General features: G+C 51.0%; 1 protein-coding gene across 1 annotated transcript; it reads left to right on the top strand.

The window, feature by feature from the left end:
- The first annotated feature begins 2,285 nt into the window (after positions 1–2,285).
- CDS2 (CDP-diacylglycerol synthase 2) lies at positions 2,286–19,860 on the top strand. Its single transcript, XM_029964553.1, has 15 exons — positions 2,286–2,338; positions 2,921–3,172; positions 5,098–5,128; positions 7,089–7,231; positions 8,228–8,324; positions 8,717–8,814; positions 9,917–10,056; positions 10,445–10,503; positions 11,507–11,589; positions 12,627–12,714; positions 13,066–13,134; positions 13,697–13,849; positions 14,119–14,238; positions 14,802–14,905; positions 15,548–19,860. Exons 1-15 carry the CDS (start codon positions 2,286–2,288, stop codon positions 15,675–15,677), a joined length of 1,620 nt encoding a protein of 539 aa, XP_029820413.1. The 3' UTR covers positions 15,678–19,860.
- The last annotated feature ends 2,019 nt before the right edge of the window (positions 19,861–21,879 follow it).

Raw genomic sequence — 21,879 nt, 5'->3', positions numbered from 1 at the left:
GGGGGAGGGATGTTTGGTGCTGAGAAGAGGGAAGTTGGGGTGTTTGTGTATGTCTTCCAAGCAGGAAAAAATCCTAAGGACCAGTGTTACTGTCTGTCAAGCACAAACCACAGGTTAAGTGGCAAGAAAACCATTTTCTCCTCCTGCCTGCCTTTGGTGAGCAGTGATTAACACCAGAGGTAAAAGTCCTTGCAGGTAAAATGGAATGGAATCATAAAATCCCAGACTGGTTTGGGTTGGGAGGGACCTCAAAGCCCATCCAGTGCCACCCCCTGCCATGGGCAGAGACACCTTCCACTATCCCAGATTGCTCTAAGCCCTGTCCAACCTGCCCTTGGACACCTGAGACTTCAGCAAAGCACTGATGTGGGTTCATCAGGATCATGTCTAAAATACTCATCCAAGTCCTGCGTGGTTCCTTTCCTTGATTAGTTCAAATAAAGCCAAGGGGATTGACTGGCAGAACAAGACTGTGGCACCACCTCACAGTCAGCAAATTAAATGGCCTGGTGAGATTTTTTTTTCTGATTACGTTTTGGAAAAATATGTGTTAACACCAGAGGAATTGAGGGTCAGAAGCCACTGGCCTTGGTGTGATGCAGACTCTCATTTCAGAGGCCAAAAATAGCCTTTTCCTGCACTAACCTTCAGAGTGAACAGTTGCTCCAGAGCTGTTTGTTCTCCCTCTTGTTTGTCCCAGCTCTTCCAAACAACAGCAGATTGGAATGTCTGTGCAGGCTCCAGCAGACACAGCTCCAGCCTCTCCCAACACCAACTCCCAGAGGCTCTTGGAGTTTTGCTTTCCTGTTCCTGGACACGTTTCTCTGTCTCTGCAGGGGTGACAAAGTGCCAGTGTGGAAATGCCAGGAGGGCACAGGGATGCCAGTTAAATCCAGGGGAACCCAGGAGCCTCTCCCCAAAACATCTCCATCCATGTTTCAGAGGGGGAGGCAGGTTCCTTTCTTAGCAGGAGGAGATTCTGGGGGAGTGCCAGAACCACGGAGCTGTTTTTGTGCCCGTTTGTACACAATAGCTGGTCCCTGCTGCCTTTCCCTCCTGGATTCCCTGGAATCCACAGACCCTGGGGTGGGTGCTGGGGGTGCAGGCAGGGCATGAACTGATGAGTCAAAGGGAGGTGTGATTTCACAGGGATCAGACTTGCTGACATGGAAATCAGGCTCCTGTGCCAGGCTGTTGTTGTGCTGGCTCTGAGCACATCCCACTACTGAGGGATGGACTCCCTGTCCAAACAAAGCAGGAGCTTTGGGAGCATGAGATGAGTTTTCTTTGCTCTTTCAGCCACTATTACAAACATTTCTGCTTTTTGTGATGTTATTTTAGGCATGTCCCAATTTCCATTGCATGCCTTCAACTGGAATATGGCTATTTTGGGATGGGGAAGGGAGTCCTTTATCAACATAAACGAAACCTGAGCTTTGTTGGGTTGTTTGAGACAACAAATCTCGCAGTCAGCACGAGATACCAGCTTGGAGTGGGACATGACAATCTTGAATTTAGCTTTCCTGCAGGTGACCTCCCAGCCTGAGAAGTTCAAGCACTTTCTGCAGCACTTGCAACAAAACCAGTGTCTTTTTGGGCTCTTAGTACAAATCAAACCCGGATAGTTGCTTGGTTTTTCCTTCCCATGTTAATGGTCTCCAAACTTCTCCCTTGTTTCACCCTCCTGAGCTGTCAACCTCTGGAAGAGAATCTCCTGTAATTTGGGAGTGCTTGGGTGATTTGTCACCTTGATCTCACCCAGAGGGGGGTTTGGTGGGGCCCAGCAGCTGGGGGAGGTGGGCAGGTGCCGTGTGGGGAAAGCAGGGAGAAGGGGAGAGAGGAACAGCAGTCCTCCTGGATGTAGGAATTAAACCCCCTTCTCAAAAGCACAGAGATTTTCAAAACTGAGGCTGCTGGGTTTGTGTTCATTAAACTAATTATCTTGGCTTTGATCCTGCCGATGTGCTCGGAGGTGAGAACAGCAGAGGCTGTGGTGCAGTTGGTCCCTTTTGTTCCAGCTGTCAGGGTTTTTTTGCCTGAAAAAGCAACTCTGTTTCTCCCTTCAGCTTTCATTTCATATTAACATTTTCTGTCACAGCTTTTCGTTAAAATCTGGCAGGAAGTCTAAACTAACCAGCTCCTGGCTCTGAGGAAGGTGCCCAAATAATGGCATTTCTTGCACAAATTTAATCTGCCAGCATTGAGTACTTAACTGTGGATCTGTATTGGGCAGATTTTTGGCAGGGAGGGAGCTGACTCGTTTCTATGACAACTGAGATCGTGTCATGGATATTTGGGTAAAAAACCTGAGCTTCCTCTGTGAGAAAACCATTGAAATGTGAGCACAAATTTCGTACCACACGGTTGAAGGAGTTGGGTTGTTAAAAGGAAGCTCAGACAACTCATTTCTCCGTGTATCTTTCCTCAGGGTGATAAAATATTTGTTGACAAATGTTGCTTAGATCTGCTGATTTCATAAATGTAAAAAGTGAGCAGGTATCTGTTTTTTCCCCCATCTGCTCTGGTTCACCAGGAGAAACATCCCTTGCAGAGATTTGGGGTTTTGCTCTTTCTTCTCATCATGACTTATGTAGAAATCAGTGAATTAATATAAAATGGGTCTTGTTATCTTGATTTTATTCCCGCATTCCTTTTGCCCTTGATTCAGTTAGAAACCTTCAATATTGAGATGATCAATTGAAGAAGGAGCTTTGGGCTTGCCAAACCTCCCCCGTTCAATTTAGTAACTCCATGTTGGTAACAAAAGCCAGTAAAAGCTGCTGATTGTGTTTTAATAGATTTAATGCTTGCCCTGTAAAATAAATGGGAAAATAAAGCCAGATCCCAAGGTAACCAGAGAGAAGATTTGCTTTGCTCTTACCGAGGAGTTTTAACTGTTTCCCAGCTCTGCATCCTGCAGGTGGATGTCTGACATCCTGGGAGCTCTCATGTGGATGTCTGACATCCTGGGAGCTCTCATGTGGATGTCTGACATCCTGGGAGCTCTCACGTGGATGTCTGACATCCTGGGAACTCTCACGTGGATGTCTGACATCCTGGGAGCTCTCATGTGGATGTCTGACATCCTGGGAGCTCTGCCCTCCTGCCTGGGAGGAGAAGAGCAGAGAGAATATCAGGAACTAACAGGAAAAATCAGCCAGGGAGAGCTGTGGTAAGAGAATATGGAATAACTGCAGCTGGAGAAGCTGTGTGCCCTGCAGGAGCAGCAGTGGGAAGTGCTGGGATTGCTGGGAGGTGTCTGGGCTGTGTCTGGCTCAGTGGGGTGGAAGGTTTTAGGCTCCAGTGTCGTGCTGTGTTAGTTGGTACCTCAGAGTCACCATTGGGTCAGGTGTGATCAGGACCTCATTGTGAGGTCCAGCCTGGGGCTGAAGAGCTTTGACTGTGGGCAGAACCTAAACAACAACCAAAAAAGGGCAGAAAAACAGTCCATGGGGGGGGGTAAAGGAGAGACTATGGGAGAGAGAACAGTCCAGTGGCTGAGGAAGGAGACAAGTCATGATTTCTAGGGTAACTTTCTGCAAGTCTGAGTCTCTCCAGGCTTTTTTTTCAAGGGCAGGAACAGGAGAAAACAGATGAGGCATGAAAAAGCTGCTGTTTCTGTGACAAAATCCCATGTATTAGACCCAGCTCCCCTGTCAGCCCTGGCATTGCAGGGCACTGTTGGCAGTCCTGGGCAGTCACAAACCCTTTGCAGCAGCACTGACTGTAATGAGCTTTAATCTGCCCCGGGGAGCATCAGTGCCTGGGAGAGCAGTGCCAGCTGATGGGATCTGTCTGCTCAGATGGAGCACTGGAAAGAGCAGTGGGAATAGGCAGGAAGGTGTCACCAGGGCAGTGCCACAGCTGGGTTCAGTAGCCCAGCCCAGGATATATCAAGCTCAGGCTTAAATGAGTTATTTAGCATCCCTTCAGCTGCTTAAAGTGGTGATTTGTAGGCTGATGGGGGCAATTTGCATAAAATGTATAAAAATAGTGTCAATTCCTGAGTCCTCTCCGTAGCCTAAATCTGGCACAGTGTCCTATATAATCTTAATGCTCTGATTCAGAGAGAGCTGAGCAGGGAGGAGAGCTGATTCCTGATGCTGCTCAGCTGTTTGCAGTGAAGATGTGAAATATCTGCCAGCCCTCACTGTGACTGGTGATTTCTTCCACCAGGGAAAATGTTTTCTTCCTCCTCCCATCGGGCTTAAACCGAGCAAGGAAGGCATGGCAGGAATGGGTCCTGCATTTCATGTTGAACCCTGAGAACGCCCCTTTATTGTGACAAACCTCTGGATTGCCTTTGTTGTGCTCTCTGGGAACAACCTGGCAGTGTTTGTGGGGCACTGTGTGTTTGGTGCTCAGCCTCTGCTGTTCCTCTGCTGGGGATGAACTGGGGACCCGCTGCACTGACCCAGGGGGGCTTTGCTCCTGCTCCTGGAGACCCAAACTCTTTGCAGCACAAGGGTTGGTTTGGCCTTCACTGCAGGAGGTGCATCAGGGACCTGGGGATGTGCTTTGCATGGATTTACCTGCAATGTCTGTGTCCTGAACTTGGTGCAGGGAATCATGGCAGGGAACAGGCTGTGGCAGGGAACAGGCTATAGCAGGGATTGGGATATAGCAGGGATCACAATCGGGATATGGCAGGGATTGGGGCATGGCAGGGATTGGGATATGGCAGGGATCACAATTGGGATATAGCAGGGATCACAATCGGGATATGGCAGGGATCAGGCTGTGGCAGGGATCAGGCTGTGGCAGGGATTGGGATATGGCAGGGATCACAATCAGGATATGACAGGGATTGGGCTATGGCAGGGATCAGGACTGCCAGTTCCAGCAGCTGTGGGATCAGCTCAGTTGTAGCATCACATTCCTCAGTCCCCTGAGCTTTACCTTCACCCCTTGTGTCCTTGGCAGGAGTGCAGGGCAGGAAGGCCCAGGAGGGGAGGGCAGGAAGGCACAAGTGCTCTTTCCCTTCCTTTTGCAAAACTTCTGATCCTCTGGGCTGCACCCAGGAATGATTTGCCTGCTTTACCCTTGGCCTTTGGGGAGTAAAACCTGGGAATGCTTGGATCTGCCTCCTCCTTTCAGTGCTGGGCCTTTCACCGGGCTGGTGACCTGTGTGAGGTGCTGGGTCCTTGGACTGCAGGAGGAATCTGCCTGAGGCTTTTGGGTTTAGCCTGTACAGAGGAGACACTGATTTTGGCCAGGCTGCAGCTGTTTAGATTGCTCCCAGGGGAATTCTGCAGGGAATCCTTTTATTGGAGAAAGCATGGATTGCAATGGAAACGCAGCTAAATAAGTGCAGTGATTTCCCAAAACCTGACTGTGAGATGCCAAACTCGTGGTCTCCAGGGAGTTTTATCATTTCCAGTCTCTGCCTGCTGCCATTTGCAACTGCCTTATGGATTTGAGTTCTCAGCTAAATGGCACTAAATCTCTCTGAAGTCTGAGGGCAGAGTGGATTTCACGGGTCACTTGAAAAATAGCTGAAAAAAAGCCAAGTTGCATTTCACTGCCAGCTCTCCAGACCCACGTGGGGGCTGACAGCAAGTTTGGTTGAAAGCAAACCCAAACTCTTCCTTCCCAGCTGATGGGAATGGAAAGAAGGAGCGTGGAGGGAGGTGAGGAGGAGCTGACACCAGGTGCTGCTGGTGTGGTGGCCAGAGCTCTGCTGTCCCTGGGAGTAATCCCTGACATCACTGTTGTATTTTTAGCTGCCTCCACCTGACGATGCCTCGCTGTCCTTGTCTGATTTAAGAACCTGGCCTGCAGCCACTGACAGTTCCAGCTTGGGCAGTAATTATCTTTTCCTGCTTTAAATAAGGGAGCTGCTCCAGCCTTCCTGCTCCACTGAACTACAAATACCACAAACCACAGATTACACCGGAACAGTCCCCTCACATGATTGTTTTGGGGGGGGTCCAGTGGGGCAGCACTGCCTGGGACCCAAAGAGATGAAGTCCCTTTGGTTGCAGAGCTGGGACCCCAAAGGGATGGAGTCCCTTTGGTTGCAGAGCTGGGACCCCAGAGGGATGGAGTCCCTTTCTTTGCAGAGCTGGGACCCCAGAGGGATGGAGTCCCTTTGGTTACAGAGCTCTCAGTGTTTGTCAGCTCAGCTCCCTCAGTGCTTTTCCTGCAAACATTCTCCCTTTTCTGGAGTTTCCAGTGCCAAGTGCAGGCTCTGCCTTGCCTGAGTGCTCCCCAGGGAGTGGCCTTTTCCTTCCTTGCTTCAAGGAGCCAGGAGCAGGATGAAGCTGTGCTGCTGAAATGAGGGGCAAAATGTTTAAGTTTGGACTTGTCCTGTGTTCAGGAGCTGGACTGGAGTGAAAACTGCCACTGGGAAGAGGCACAGGACTTCTGGGGGGCCAGAACTCACCTGGAATCCTTTTCCCACCACCGTTGCAGAGCCCTCAGTCACCTGCCTCACCTGCATTTATTTCCCCCTAAACCCAGGACTTTGCTCCGAGCTGAGTGCTGGAGCAGTCCAAGGGGCAGGGAAGGCACAAAGTGTCTTTTGCCAGTATAAGGTTTCCCCTGTGCCAGAGGGGATGTTGGGCCTGGGTGATAAGCTGGGCTCTTCCTCTTCAGCTGCCTGAGGATGGGCTGGGTGTTATTTTTAGTGTCCCCGTGCAGTCAGCACTTCAAAAGTCTGTCTGGAAGCCTTGAGCTCTGTCTGCTTGGAGGCCTTTCTTCCTGGCTAATTTGGGCAGTGTTACATTCTTGGAGATCTGCTTGGGGATTGGGAGGCCTTGTAAAAATTCCTGCTAACAAGGCTGTTTCCCTGAAGCACTTGGAGATACTCGTTAATCAACTGCGAGGCATCTTTGGCTGTGCAGAGGGAACAGACCCTTTTCTGTGGCTGCTGCTGAGACTGAGGGACATCCCACCCATCATGGATGGCACCTAAAACACTTGATGATGTTTCTCGTGGGTTTAACCTCGTGTAATACCCAGAATATTTTCTCCTCCCCTTTCTCCAGTGCAGAAGCAGAGTGGTGGTTGGTGTTACACCCAGTGGGCTGCCCCGAGTTCCTTCAGAGTGTGGCTGGTAAAGCTCCTTGTCTGTCTTTCACTGGCAGGAGTCAGAGTCTGAGAACAGGCTGGATGGAGAGACAGCGTCAGACAGCGAGAGCAGATCGGAGTTTGGAGGTTCATCCACGGTGCAGACATCAGATGACACCCCAGAGGTCCTGAACAGAGCTCTGTCCAACCTGTCCTCAAGGTAACACTCCCTGAGCATCATCCCCCTCCTCTGCCAGGGCTCTGCATCATCCCCCTCCTCTGCCAGGGCCCTGCATCATCCCCCTCCTCTGCCAGGGCCCTGCATCATCCCCCTCCTCTGCCAGGGCCCTGTGTGCTCCCCGTGCTCTCCTGGCCCAGCAGCACTTCGGGGGCTGCTGGAAGTGGAAGGAGCAGCTCTCCAGCTCTTTTCCTGCCTCCAAGGCCACGGGAAGCAGCAGGGAGAGCAGGGAGCAGGGTCAGGGCTGCTGTAGGTGGGAGGGGAGGGGGCTGTGGGAGGGTCTGGCTTCCTGCTGGGTCCTGACAGGTGGAGGGGCCTGAGTGGGACAGACCACAGAGGTTGTGTGTGGCTTTCACAGCACTCAGCAAAGATTTGAGCTGCAGAGGTTTTTAACCAGCAGTGTGACTGACTTATGCAGGAATGCACAAGAAATCATGCTGGGGAGGACAGGAATTAACAACAGACTGGATGTTCTCTACAGACTGTAGTGGGGGGAAGTGTCTTGTTTTTATCACAGGCACAGAAAGTGTCTCTCCTGGGTGTGCTGTGAGGATGGGACAGGCTCGGGGCAGGGCAGTACTGAGGGTACAACACCTCACAGCCCATCTCTCCTCCTTGAAAGGAGTGCAGAGAGGGGAGGTGGTCCCTATTTTATTTAAACTTGTCCTGCAGCTTGTCCAGGATGTGGGAAACCTGTAGCAGAGCAGGAGCAGACACTCTCCTGTCCCATTTCAGTGCCTTGGAGATGCCCAGCACCTCTCTAGTGCTTTCTGCAGTCAGTGAGGCTGAACTGAAGCCTTGCAGCTGCTGCAGCCAGGCCTTTGGCAGCAGCCTGAGCTCTCTCTGCAGCACTGAGAGGAAACTTGGGGTTTCCAGGGCTCAGTTTCCTTCCTGTGACACGCAGAGAGCAGAGGTGCTGTTCAGCTGCTTTGCTCTGCTTTGATTTATCTCTGACATCTTCCCTTCTCTCTGGCCCAGATGGAAGAATTGGTGGGTGAGAGGAATCCTCACGCTGGCAATGATCACCTTCTTCTTCATCATCATCTACTTGGGGCCCATGGTCTTAATGACAATAGTAAGTGCTCCAGAGAAGTGTCCTGATGTTCACAGCAATGGTGGGGAGGTCACTGGGACCATTGCTGGGGTGGGAAGCTCAGAGACTCGTGTCTTAGAAGTCCCTATTCATCTTGCTGGATTTCTCTCTCTGTGGATAAAGCCTGGCAGGAATCTGCTGGTCAACATTTGGCTGCAGTTGGAACCAAGACAAGAGGTTGTTGGAAACCTCCTGCAGAGGAAAGGGGAGGGAAAAGCAGCGTGGTGAGATTCCTGTGTTGGATTAGGAGGCTCCTGCCAGACTGATATCGACTGTTAAAGGACCTTTTGCTCTGCACATGCATGTTTTTTGTTTCCCTGCAGAAAAGCTGTTTAATCACCGTGGATTACAGCTCTGCATGTCTTTCTGTGCAGGTGATGTGTGTCCAGATCAAGTGTTTCCACGAGATCATCACAATTGGCTACAACGTGTACCACTCCTATGACCTGCCCTGGTTCAGGACACTCAGCTGGTGAGTGAGGGGGTGCTCCCCTGCCCAGGCCTGTGCAGCAGGAACAGCCCATCCCAGGGCAGGGGACACCCCCAGAGACCCTGGGGTTGTGTGTGTTCTCAGTGATGTGTGTTAACAGCTCTTGTAAAAGAAAACCACAGAATCATGGAACAGTTTAGGTCGGAAGGGGCCTTAAAGATCATCTCATTCTACCCCTCTGCTATGGGTGGGGACACCTCTCACTAGAAGGAAAAGCCCCCATGAGTCTTGATAGATCAGTATCTTAGGAGAGCCCTTGTTGATGAAGTTTGTCCTGTTGTTAATGAAGTGCAGAGATGAGAATCCTGGGATCTGTGCAAGGGACAGCACTGACAGGAGTCACCACCTGGAGATGGATGTGGTTGTGTGGATGGGGTGGTTGTGAAACAGGGCTGAACATGGCACAGAATCACAGAATGCCAGAATGGTTTGGGTTGGGAGGGACCTCAGAGCCACTCCCTGCCATGGGCAGGGACACCTTCCACCAGCCCAGGTTGCTCCAAGCCCAGTCCAACCTGGCCTAGGACACTTCCAGGGATGGGGCAGCCACAGCTTCTCTGGGCAACCTGTGCCAGGGCCTCCTCACCCTCACAGGGAGGAATTTCTTCCCAATGTCTCACATAACCCTGCCCTCTGGCAGTGGGAAGCCATTCCCCCTTGTCCTGGCACTACATCAGGGCTGGGGAGAGGTCAGGAGTGGGGCTTTCAGGATGCACAGAGTGGGTGCTTTTGGGAGCCACAGGACAGGAGGCACGGGATGGGGGATTTTGGGAGGCATGGGATGGGGGATTTTGGGAGGCAGAGGCCAGTTGAGCTGTGCCACATAAAGGCAGAGTCTTTGTGCATCAAGGCCAAACCCAGACCCCAGCTGTGATCCATCCCAGAGCAGAGCTGAGAGATGCACCCACTCTTTGAAATGTAGGTGACATTTCCAAACTGGAGGAAATAAAGTTCAGGCTGTCACCTGAAGAAGTCCTGTTGGCAGGAGAAGGGCAGGGCAGTGATCCTCAGGGATCAGTCACTTCCCGTGTTTCTCCAGAAGCTTTTCAGGGTTCCTGCTAACGAGCACCCACGTCCTCCACAGGTACTTCCTGCTCTGTGTGAACTATTTCTTCTATGGTGAGACTGTGACAGATTATTTCTTCACCCTGGTGCAGAGGGAGGAGCCCCTGCGGATCCTCAGCAAGTACCACCGCTTCATCTCCTTCGCCCTCTACCTGACAGGTACACACAGCTCTGCTGCTTCACCTTGGGAGGAAAGCCTGGAATTATTCTTACCTTGAGTGCTGTGTCCAGTGCAGAGTCCATGGCAAACCATCTCTGCTCTCCAGGGGTGCTGTGACTCGGCTCAGGGGGAGAGCAGTGGTGGCAAATCTCCCACACGGGGCTGTGTAGGAAAAAACTCCATAATATGTATGGGACAGCCAGATTGTTCCTCTCTCCAAGGGATACCTGTAGGCAATGGTGTGACTTCCAAAACAGTGCTTTCCCTACTTAACATTGTTCTTTTATTTAAGTAAAATCCTCATCAGCTGTACAATGTCAGGGTACAAAATTATTTGACTGTGGGAGGTACATTCCCACCTTTGACTTTTCTTCTGTCTCTCCTCAGGTTTCTGTATGTTTGTCTTGAGCCTGGTGAAGAAACACTATCGCCTCCAGTTCTACATGGTAAGGTCAAATTTAGGGCCTGATAGGTTAAGTTCAGGGCCTGGTAAATTCAGGGCCTGGTGAGATTAAATTCAGAGCCTCGTAAGGTTGAGTTCAGGGCCTGGAAAGGTTAAATTTAGGGGCTGGTAAATTAAATTCAGGGGCTGGTAGATTAAATTCAGGGCCTAGTGAGATTAAATTCAGGGCCTGCTGGGTTAAGTTCAGGGGCTGGAGAGGTTAAAGTCAGGGGCTGGAGAGGTTAAAGTCAGGGACTGGAAAGGTTAAATTCAGAGCCTAGTAGGTTAAATCCAGGGCCTGAATGGCTGGCCCCATTTGGAGGCACAGGTAGGAATAATTTAGGCTGTTTGAAAACACATGGAGGTCTGTGTGTCAGCAGATGCTCCTCAGCTGGTTGTGCATTGTCCTGCTGCCTGGAGGGAAGGTGACTGAGACCAGACTGTGTTTTTAGGAAGCTGACTGAAAGAATTCCCCTTCAAACATGTATTCCCCTCCCTCTGCACTTGTGGATGCTGTGAAGAAGCTTCCTGCAGGCTTAGAGGGCTGTACAGGGCTGGTCCTGAGGATAGGTTGACTTTGTCTCCCTCTTCCCAGACATCAGTGAGGTGTTTCTCATGTGTGACCATTGACACAGTTGGCTTTGCTCTCCAAAATATTCAGCAAACAGGGATGCAGCTTGGATATCTGTTAAGTCTTCTGCTCTTCTTATGCAGTCAGAAATCTGAGTGAGGTGTATGGGATAGGGTGGGTTAAAGGGCATTTGCTCCAGCAGAAGTTCCCAGTGAAGGTCACAGGTGGGATTGAGCTGGAGAACTTGCCCATAAGTTCCTCAGGGTGACTGTCCCCTGCTCTTTGTGACTGTTGCTGTTGGTCCTGGTGGAGGTGCCTGCCAGGAGTGCCCTTTGCACTAGCAGCTCTCTGAGGGAGCTCACAGCCCCTGAGCTCTGCCCCCAGAGCAGGGCAGTGTCCCTGGGCAGGCTGGACTCCACCCTCTCTTCTCTTCCAGTTCGGATGGACCCACGTGACATTGCTGATTGTTGTCACCCAGTCCCACCTCATCATTCACAACCTGTTTGAAGGGATGATCTGGTGAGTTTGCTCTGACTTCTGAGTGCTTTATTTTTTGCAGCCTGAGATGACTGACTGTGTTTTCATAGAATCCCAAGATGGTTTGGGTTGGAAGGATCTTAAAGCCCATCCAGTGCCACCCCCTGCCATGGGCAGGGACACCTTCCACCAGCCCAGGTTGCTCCAAGCCCAGTCCAACCTGGCCTGGAACACTTCCAGGGATGGAGAGTCCACAACCGGTCTGGGCAGCCCGTGCCAGTGGTGTGCCAGCTCCTCATTTCATCCTAATATCTAATCTTTTTTTAATCTTAATACTCAGTTTTGAGTTAAAACTGTTCTTTTACAAAAGCAAATGGCTGAGGAGAAGGTGCTCCTTGTGAGGGACCTGTCCAGAACAGAACAGCAGAAGATTGAGTGACACCTCAGTGACTTAGGACTTCCTTTGTGCCACTAGAGAGACATTGTAAAGGAGCATCTGACAATATGTATGGGATGCAGGGACCTTTCAGGTGGTGTCAGGCCCGGGTTGATGCTTTCTCTCGATAGCCACCCCTGGCAAATGGATGGGAAATGCTGCTGGGTTTGGGGCTGGGCTGTGGAAGGAGGGAGGTGGAACCTCCCACCTCACTCCAGCTGCTGTGCAGAGGGGAAGCCCCTTTGGTGGTCTTGCCAAAACCAGCAGGGCCAGGAACTAATTTGGGCCCCTTTAGTACTGCAGTTCCTCTGTGTGTCACAGCCAGCCCAGGGGACTCGGGGAGCCTCCTGCTTTCTGCTCCAGTGGGGCAGGGAGGTCAGTGTCCAGCAGCATGTCGTGTGTGACGAAAGACAGTGTGCTTGAAACAGGCCATTCTGGGTGCACAACCCACTCTTCAGTCCAGAACACTTGAGTAACCCCCAGATTTGCCTTGGAGCTCCAAGTGGGTGCTCCTCGCATTGCCCTGGAGGAGGAAACGTTGGTGTGCTGGCCCTGCAAGGCCCCTTGTCATGGCAGCTGCTCGTTAAGTCTTGGAGTTGTCTGGTCTTGGCACTTCCAGTGGTTTGATCCCTCTGCCCTGCAGGTTCATTGTGCCCATCTCCTGTGTGATCTGCAATGACATCATGGCCTACATGTTCGGGTTCTTCTTCGGCCGCACGCCGCTCATCAAGGTCTGTGACACTTCAAACATGGATTTGAGCTTCTTTGGGCCTTGGGCCTGTGTTCCCTCAGCTCCTGCTGTGGGTCTGAAGCAAGCCTCCAAATTAAACGTGATGTGCATCCCAGCCTGGGAGGCTCTAAAATTAAATAATAGAATATTGAGGTTGGAAGGGACTTTTAAGATCATCGAGTCCAACTGTGAATGAATGAGAGGTTTAAGACTGAAATGTTGGTGGCAGCTTCTGACCAAACTCTTACAAGCTGGTGGCACCAGCTTGTTTGTATTGGCCTCAGCAGTTCACAAGTGAGGAAGGGCTGCAGAGGTGTGTAAATAATGACCTCCTCCTCTTTCTCTCGGGCAGCTCTCCCCAAAGAAGACCTGGGAGGGTTTTATTGGAGGATTTTTTTCCACTGTTTTGTTTGGATGGCTGGTAAGTTGGTGCTTATTTCATTGATCTTTTCCCTTCATGGAGTGACAGTGTTTTGTCTAAAAAATGCAGTCAGGCTTTAATCTCTGCCAGCTCTTGTCAGAGACTTCACCTTTCCCTTGCTGACCAGAGTCTGAGTTGGTCCATGGCTGTGTGCAGACACTGGGGGAAGTTTTTAGTCCCTGATAAACCCTGTGACATGTTCATTGCAGGGGGACTTTGGATGGGTGCTGTGCCTCGTTTCACAGGCTGTGTAGGGAGTTCTGTGCTCTTGGAGTGTTCTAACTAGTTTTATGACCATCTCTGACTGCCTGTTGCTGTCCCCTCAGCAAGGGGGTGCAGCCTGGCTCAGCTCTGACACTCCTTGCTGAGCAGATGCTCTTACTCTGCCTTTAGCCAATTACTGCTGCTCAGGAGGGTAATCTCCTTAGGGAAGCTGGAGTGTGGCTCCCTCCTCTCCTCATCTCCTTGCATGGCCTTTTCTGTGAGATCAGCTCTGCTGCTTCCCTCAGGAAAATATTAATCCTGTTTTCTTTGCCACGTCTCCCCTCGTGTCCCCCTGGAGCTGTCCTATGTGATGTCTGGGTACCGCTGCTTCACCTGCCCCGTGGAGTTCAACAACGACACCAACAGCTTCACGGTGGACTGTGAGCCCTCCGAGCTGTTCCAGCTCCAGGAGTACAACATCCCCCTGGTGCTGCAGTCTGTGGTGGGCTGGGTATGACACTCCCTGTTTATCACATCTTATTTATTGGGATAGGAGCCCTAAGAAAGGAGAACGGGGTTTTATTTTGATGGTGTGTGAAGGAACACGACAGGGGATGATGGTGGTGGTCTGTGGTGGTGGACATCCCGAAGGAGTTGTCCCGGGTCTGGTGGGACACTTGAAAACAGCTGAGCTACAGCCTGGGGAGCAGAGAAGGAGGGGCAAGCAATGGACAGTGCTGTTCTCGTGGAAAATCCCTCTCTGCCATGTCTTTCCTGCAGAAGACGGTCCGGATGTACCCCTTCCAAATCCACAGCATCGCCCTCTCCACCTTCGCCTCCCTCATCGGGCCCTTCGGAGGCTTCTTTGCCAGTGGCTTTAAGAGGGCCTTCAAAATCAAGGTGAGGATGGGGAGGGGCAGTTCCATTTTAGGAAGGGAAAACCAGGAACAGCAGGGTGGTGCTCTGGGAAGGGAGGGGTATTTGTTCAGTCACAGATAAGATGGAGCAGGATCTGGGTTTTTCGACTGAATGGGAAGAGACCTTCAAATTTCAGCTGTGATGTTCTAAACGCTGCTGTGGTACAGAAATTGAAGTAGAGGAGGAAAGACCCAGCCAGGAAATTTTGCAATCTGAGGCTTTCCTTGATGTCAACAGGCTGTTTTTACATGTAAACGGTCTGTGATCAGTTAAGATGCCTTGAAAGGCAAGACAGGGTGACAGGAGATAAACAGCAGCCTTCCCTGACCTTTGAGTGACAGTTAAGCCTCACTGTCCCTCAGGCACCAGCAGCTTCATACAGGAGAAACTTTTAAAACCAGGGAGAGATTAAACAAAATGTCTCCTTAATCTGACTTTGCCTTCTGGGAGGAATTGGAGCGCGGGGATGAGTGCCATGTGGGGAGGCACAGAAGCAAGTCACAGGTATTTGGAACTGCTCAATGCAATCCCTCTGCTTTGCTCAGGACTTTGCCAACACCATCCCGGGGCACGGAGGGATCATGGACCGCTTTGACTGTCAGTACCTGATGGCCACCTTTGTCAACGTGTACATCGCCAGCTTCATCAGGTCTGTGCTGCTCTGGGGGCCCTGCAGCTCCCAGGGCTGGACAAGCTGGGAATAAGAGGCAGTTTCCCCCTAGATTAACATCTAAAAATAACAAGACACAGAGGAAAGACTTGAAGAAAGGAAGGATCTTTTAGTGGGGTCATGCAGAGCTGGAAACACAACCCTCGTTCCCTGTTATTCCAGTCCCACTGAAACTCCTCCTTCTGCATCCCTGTGAAGGTTGGACAGGGTTTCCAGAGTCAAACAAGCAGGGAAATCTAATTGTGTAGCATTAACAAGCATTCTGTAGCCAAGCACAGAAGAAATCCTGTAGGTACATCAAAGATGCCTCAGGGAGCCGAGGAACTGTCTGTATGTGGCTGCTTGGATTTGTGAGGGGGAGCATCTGCTGATAAGATGCACAATCCTCTTTAAACACACTGGATTTGGGGTGTTATTTTGTGTTTACAGTTCAGCATCCCGTGCCTTTTGAAATGATTTCCACATCCCAAATGGAGTTAAGCTCCCCATGTAGAACTGGTGAGGGAATGGACAATGTGGTTATTAATTTAAGCCCATTATTTTGCTGAAATGGCACTTGAGCCCCCAGCTCACTGAGACTCGGCCACCTGCCTCACAGATAATGATGATTTTGTGTTTCAGAGGTCCCAACCCAAGCAAACTGATCCAGCAGTTCCTGACCCTGAGGCCAGACCAGCAGCTCCACATCTTCAACACGCTCAAAGCACACCTGGTTGACAGGGGAATTTTGGGGAGCCTGGAGGACGCGTAGGCACCAGGAGAGTGGGACAGGACTGAGCACAGACAGGCCTCCAACAGGAAATCCCTGGCTTGCCTGATTTAAGACAATAACAAGGCCTCATTTCACTGTAACTTTTCTTCCTTTCTTGGTAAATGTTTGCATTTGTGGGTTTTTTTAAATAATATATTTATAGAGCTTTGGTTCAAACGAGCAAATCTTGGGTTTGGAGCTGAGGAGGAGTAAAGGTTTGGAAGGACTGCAGGGTGAAGCAGGAGGGTAGGACTGTCCTCAGGGACTGTTCTGAACCTTTGCAGTGTTTGGGCAGTGCTGAGCTTTTCCTGTGAGTGGGTTTTTGCAGGGAATACAGAACATTGTCCATGTGGAGCTGGCAGGGACGTGACTCCGTGCCCTCCCCTGGCTGCTGTGCCAGGCTGGTGGCAGCTCTGGGGACCATCCTTCTCTCCAGTGGGACCTGGGAATGCAATGGGAATTCTCCCAGAAAGCTGTGGGAATCTCCTTGTCCAGGCTCTGGTAATTGGAAGAGGATCTTATACTAACCCAGCCCTGTTTCTTCTGCCCAGCCAGGCACCTGCAGCTGCTCTCACTTGCTGGTTTTTGCAGTGCCTCTCACATTCCCTCCTTTTGTGGCTGATATTTTGGCAAATGAGACTTTTGTAACTAATTAAACCAGGAACAGACTGGGGACAAGGAGCCAAGGAACTGGGAGTTGCGTGTGGGAATGTGGGAGGTTCAAATTGCTTCAAAACTGCTTGAAGTAAATAAGTTTTAAAGAACATTAAAGCTTCATTAATTCCTGCCAAGTAAGAACAACCCTTAAATAACTTGGTTCATTTTCCCCCGTTAAATAACCTTTAAGAACCACCCTTTTCCATTTCTTGATGGTTGGAACCCCCTCACTGGGATATTTTAAGTAATTTGGGGAGCAGTTTCCAGCCTGTTTTCTTGCTGGTTGGGCTCCAGCTCTGCTGGGGCTCCACTGGGAGTTTTGTTTTCTTTCAGGGATCATGTCTGTTTGTTACTTGAGTTGTAGATGTTGTGCTGCTGAGTTTACCACGGTCTATGTTGCATTTCAGTCTGGGTTCATTTCTCTGCAGGCTTCTGTCCTGCTTTGCTCACTGAATCTTGTCAGAAACAGTTTGTACTTAATAGCTGCAGGTTTTATTGAAGTACTTTCCTTTATTTTGTCATACTTTTTTATTATTTAAAATTGAGAGCCCTAAAGATTGTAAAACTTCTCTTTTTTTTTTTTTTGTGCTCAGATAGCAAAAATATCCCCATTTCCACCTTATGCAATGTTCCCAAACACGAGGTGACTCTGATTTTCCTTCTTTCCATAGTTTGTGCATGGGAGAGAGAAACTTTACCTTATTTTAACCTGGGGAAGGGGTGACAGGGAGAGTTAATACAGAAGTACATTGGTGTTCTGCAGCAGTAGCTGACACAACCCTTAGGCACAGACCCCCCCTAAGAGACCTGTACCTGCTGCAGCCTGGCTCAGCCTCGACAGAAAATAAACCGCCTGAAAATACCCCAAAATCACTTTTTCCTCCATATTCTGGTTCTGCCATTGCTTCCATTTCCCCTGAGTGTGCAAGAGAGCTTGTGTGTGTGTGTAAATATATTGAACAGATCCAGCCTCTCCCCTGCATTTCTGTAGGACCCTGTGCTGGGCTCTGCTTCCTCTCCCCAGACAGGATCCACAGGGCAGGAATTTGTACTACAAATGCAGGGATTTGATGGAAAGCACAGAGGAAGGGGCTGTTTCCAGAGAGTGTTTTCAGTGTGGTGCTGGCAAAGCTGCTGCACTGGTTGTGGTGTCTGTTCTTCCCAGCTTGAATTAGGCAGGGATTTATTTTCTGTCCTCTTAGAGAATATTGGTCCAAGCCCCTCATTTGCAACCTGGAGAGGAGGATTAAGGTGCTTCCACTTTGCTTTGCCCAGGGTGAATATTTGGGCTGTGTTTCATCACATTTTGGGTGATTTCAGCAAAGCAAAGTGAGGGCACTTGCCAGGAGCATCCATGGGAATAGGTGTGGGGGTGCTTTGTGCAGTCCCTGGGATCATTTTGCCCTGTGGGGTTGGACCAGCTGGTGCTTTTCAGGGTTCCCCTGCCCACACCTGCCAAAACCCCTTGTGGGTACTGTGGGGTCACAGGCAGAGGTGATGGTGTTGGTAAATATTCCAAAAGTGTGCTCTGTTTATATTGAGAAGTTTTTCCAATGGGTCTTTAGTCTTCTGCTCATCTGCTTTGACCCTTCTCTGTACCTCTTCAGTTGTGATTAGTGGGGCAAAACCCGACCCAAGGCTTTGCTTCAGGCTTTGGTTTGAGGCAGATCTGGGCCTTTCTGGAGGGTGCAAGTGCTGTGTGTGGGCACTGGAGGGCAAAGTGGTTCCGTGCAGAGGCTGCCCGGGCTGGGGGAGCAGCGGCAGCTCTGCCTGTGGGTGGCTTCCCTGATCAGCTTTATTCCTACTTCCTTCCCAGCAGTGCAGGAAAAGGGTGAACTTCCAAGCCTCTGCTGATCTGAAGGAGAAGGCTGAGTGGAAAGGGTTTAGTATCCTGCATGGAAGTTTATTAAACTGAGTGGAAACAGTGGAGCCACGGAGGAGGAAGGGAGGGAGATGGGGGTTGTTAAGGATATTTGCAAGTTGTACAGCTGGACTTAAAGAATCCTGGGATGCTTTGCATTGGAAGGATCCAACCCCTGCCATGGGCAGGGAACCTTTCAGTAGGCCAGGTTGCTCCAAGGCACATCCAGCCTGATCCTAAACACTTCCAGGGGTGGGGAGTTCACAACTTGCTGAGAAAAAATGAACAGCTGATGTTACTGGCCTTGGTTGTCCCTCAAGGGATGTGCACGTGGCCCCTCTTTTCCATTGTGTTAGGCCTTGCAGGACCTTGGTGATGCTGCAGCTCTCAAGAATTCCAGTTTGGGGGGAGGCTGATGTAGAGAGGCCAGAGTGACCCCAGGGATGGCTAGAAAGGAGATGCTCAAGGGAAGTTTCTCCAGCTCAGGGCTCGAGCTCAGGGTGCACCGTAGTTTTGGTTCCCAGTGGGCTCCAGCACTGGAGAAGTTCTTCCTGCTTGTGCCAAACAAATAGGAAGAGCAGAGCAAGGGGGAGGTCCTGTGTCAGCTGGAATGTGTGCTTGGAGTGAGAGGAAGAGGCAAGTCTGATTTGGCCAGTGTGGAGCTTCTGAGGGCAGGAACAGGCTGGTGTGGGAGCCACCCCTGCACCAGTGTCACCAGAACAGGCAGAGAGGGATGTGGGAGTGTTATAAAGGGATGGCATGTGGCTGGAAAGCTGCTGTTGTGTGGAGTGAGGGGCTGGCTGTGCTGGGGAGGGCACTGAGCACCCCCAGCTCTGTTGCCAGTGGATGGTTTGGGTGGAACTTTTGGTTTGGCTGGGTTTGATCCCCAGACTGAGCTGGCACGGGCTGAGTCTGCGAGACAAGCACTTGGCACGCTGGGGTAGGAATTTGCTTCTCCACATCTGGTTGTGTCCCAGATGAGTTTGCAGATGGGATGCAGGGCCAGCCCGTGGCCCAGAGTGCTCAGGGAAGCCCCAAAGCTGGTTTGTGCAGTCATGTTGTGTCCTGTGTGATCAGCCTGTGTTAAATAGATCCTTTGGGGTGAGGGGCTCAGCAGTGACACCAGTTCCTGGGGTTCCTGGTGCCCCGTGTGGCTCACGGAGCTGGAGATCCCCCAGCATCGCCTAAAGCTCGGCACCAGGCTGTGAGATGCCAGTAACATTTTCCAAGGGATGTCTCCTGTTTCCAGTATGTGCAGTGAGCTCCCACAGGCCTGGCTGTGGTGGGATCCCACCCTCTCCTCCTCCCCCAGCTCTCTGTGTGGGAGCAGGGCAGAGCTGTGTGTCAGCACCCAAACGGCCCCTCCTGGCCCAGGTCAGTCACAAAAGGCATCATGGGGAAGCTCCCGGGGTTCCTCCCTCCGTGCCCAGCCCTGGGGTGGCACTTTGTGCTCCTGTCATCCCTGTGTGCCCTGCTCTCCAGCCCTGGCGTGGCCCCACCATCGGCTTCTTTCTCTGTGCATTGTTCTTTTGGTTCCTGTTTTAGCTGCACACGTAGAGTTGCCTTCCTTTGACCGAATGTTCGAATGTGATATATTGTATATTTTAAAGTATTTACCCTATTTATATACTGTATGTTACTGTTAAATAAATATAAGTTCCATTATCCGCAGTGGAGTTTTATTCAGTGGGATGCTCCAGACTTCCTTTCCGTGCTCTGTAGAGCAGATCCATCTGTTCCAAACTCCCATTCCCTCATTCCTTGCTCCTTCCTCAGGGATTTTCCCAGGAGCAGACCTGGTTTTGGCAAAGACACAGGTGGGCTGAGTACATGGGCAGGATTAGACCATCCATGTCCTGCATGAGAGACAGGGACAGCCACATTCCCAGCGGGATTTGCAGTGACCCTGGGGTCAGATCATCCAGGCCCTGTTTGATCAATGGTGAGGGAAGTGTTGGCACTGCTGCCCCTGTAAATCAGCTCATTTTACCCCAAAGATTTCACTGGGAATGTGAAGAATACTTAGTATAAATTATTCCTTCATTTCAGCCGTTTTTCCTGACCTGCCTGAGGTTGGGAGGGCAGAATCCTCTGTTTACCCAGAAAAAGGCTATTTTTAGCTCTGGTGTTATTTTGACTGTTTCTGACTTATCAGCTAAGCCAAACCAGCCCCTGAGCAGCCCTTTTACAGCTTCCTGTCACACTGTGTGGGCACTTGCAGACAAATTCATCCTCCAGCAGCACCACAACACGCCGCCCTCTCGATGGCAGTGGTGCAAAGTGACTCCAAAGCCCCAAATCCCACATTCCAGCACCTCACACCCGGATAAGCAGGAGCTTGCTGAGACCCACCGTGCAATATTCAGCAATGTGTGATGCAATTCGAGGTCTTAAATGATTCCTTGCTGTTAAATCTGTTGGAGAATGGACTCTGAAGCCCTGAGGCTGTGGTGTGACCCTGCCGTGAGTCAGGCACAGCTGATGGGGCCCAGAGCCCTGTCAGCCCTTCAGCTGCAATCCCACCTTGTTTCTCCCCATCCCGGGCCAATTTAATTAAATCAAACATGGAAAACTGCACGTTCCCAGTGGAAATCCTGGTGCTGGCTGTTCTCCAGACCCAGACAGCCCATGAGCCTCAAACCAAAGCTGCCTCTGTGTGACCCCTGTCCAGACACGTTTTCCATGAGATCCTGATAGAAGAGGGTTGTAAAAACTAACAATGTTATGGGCTGAGATTTGCCTTTTTAAAGTTCCCCTGTGGCATGGTAGGTTTAAGTGGGATATTGGGAAGAAATTCTTCCCTGTGAGGGTAGTGAGGGGCTGTGATGGAATTCCCAGAGAAGCTGTGGCTGCCCCATTGCTGGAAGTGTCCAAAGCCAGGTTGGACAGGGCTCGGAGCAACCTGGGCTAGTGAAAGGTGTCCCTCCCTGTGGCAGGGGTGGAATGAGATGGTCTTTAAGTTCCCTTCCCAGTCAAACTATTCCATGATTCAGCTCAGGAATTCAGCTTGATTGCTAATCTAAAAAGCAGTCTTGTGTTGTCCTTTCCCAAACCCAGAGGCAGCCAGTGGGTGCCCGAGGGGCCCAGGCAGGAGGCAGCTGAAGGGGCTCTGGGGGTGCTGGGAAGGGCTGTTTTGGGGCGCTGGGGAGGGCTGAGCCCTGTGGTGTGACCGCAGCGCTGGGCTGAACGGCAGGATTTGGGGCTAAAACAGTTTCCGTCCTGGAGGAGGGGAGAGGACCATGTGACATCCTGCTCACACAGCGCGGTGGGAAAGGGCTGCTCCGGGCTGCTGTAAAAAGACCAGGCTGAAGGGAAAAAAGGGTTCAAAATGTGTGAGCCCCTGGAGCTCCTGTAGCTGGCTGCTGCTATTATTAAGAGGAAAAAGCGGTGTTTAATTCAAGGCTCCTTCAGTACTCTCTGCTTGGGGCGCAGCAGAAAGGGAGCTGATTGAGGAGTTTGAGTCCCAAGCAGGATATTGGGTTAATCTCGTTCACTCTGGGTTGCTCTGCTGGGTTGTTCCACAGTGTCATGTTCTCTGGGCTCTGGGCAGTGGAATCTGTGAGCTGGGGATCCCTGAGCTGGCTCCAGTCACTGCCCAAAGCAACAAAGTGGTTTTTGGGCTGTGATTAACCCAAATTAGCCCAGCGGGTCCACCATGATGTGACCTGGGCACCCAGTGCAGGC

Source organism: Manacus vitellinus, unplaced genomic scaffold (genome assembly GCF_001715985.3).
Source record: "Manacus vitellinus isolate BGI_N305 unplaced genomic scaffold, ASM171598v3 scaffold_74_pilon, whole genome shotgun sequence".
NCBI lineage: Eukaryota > Metazoa > Chordata > Aves > Passeriformes > Pipridae > Manacus > Manacus vitellinus.
This window is presented reverse-complemented; position numbering and strand designations above follow the sequence as displayed.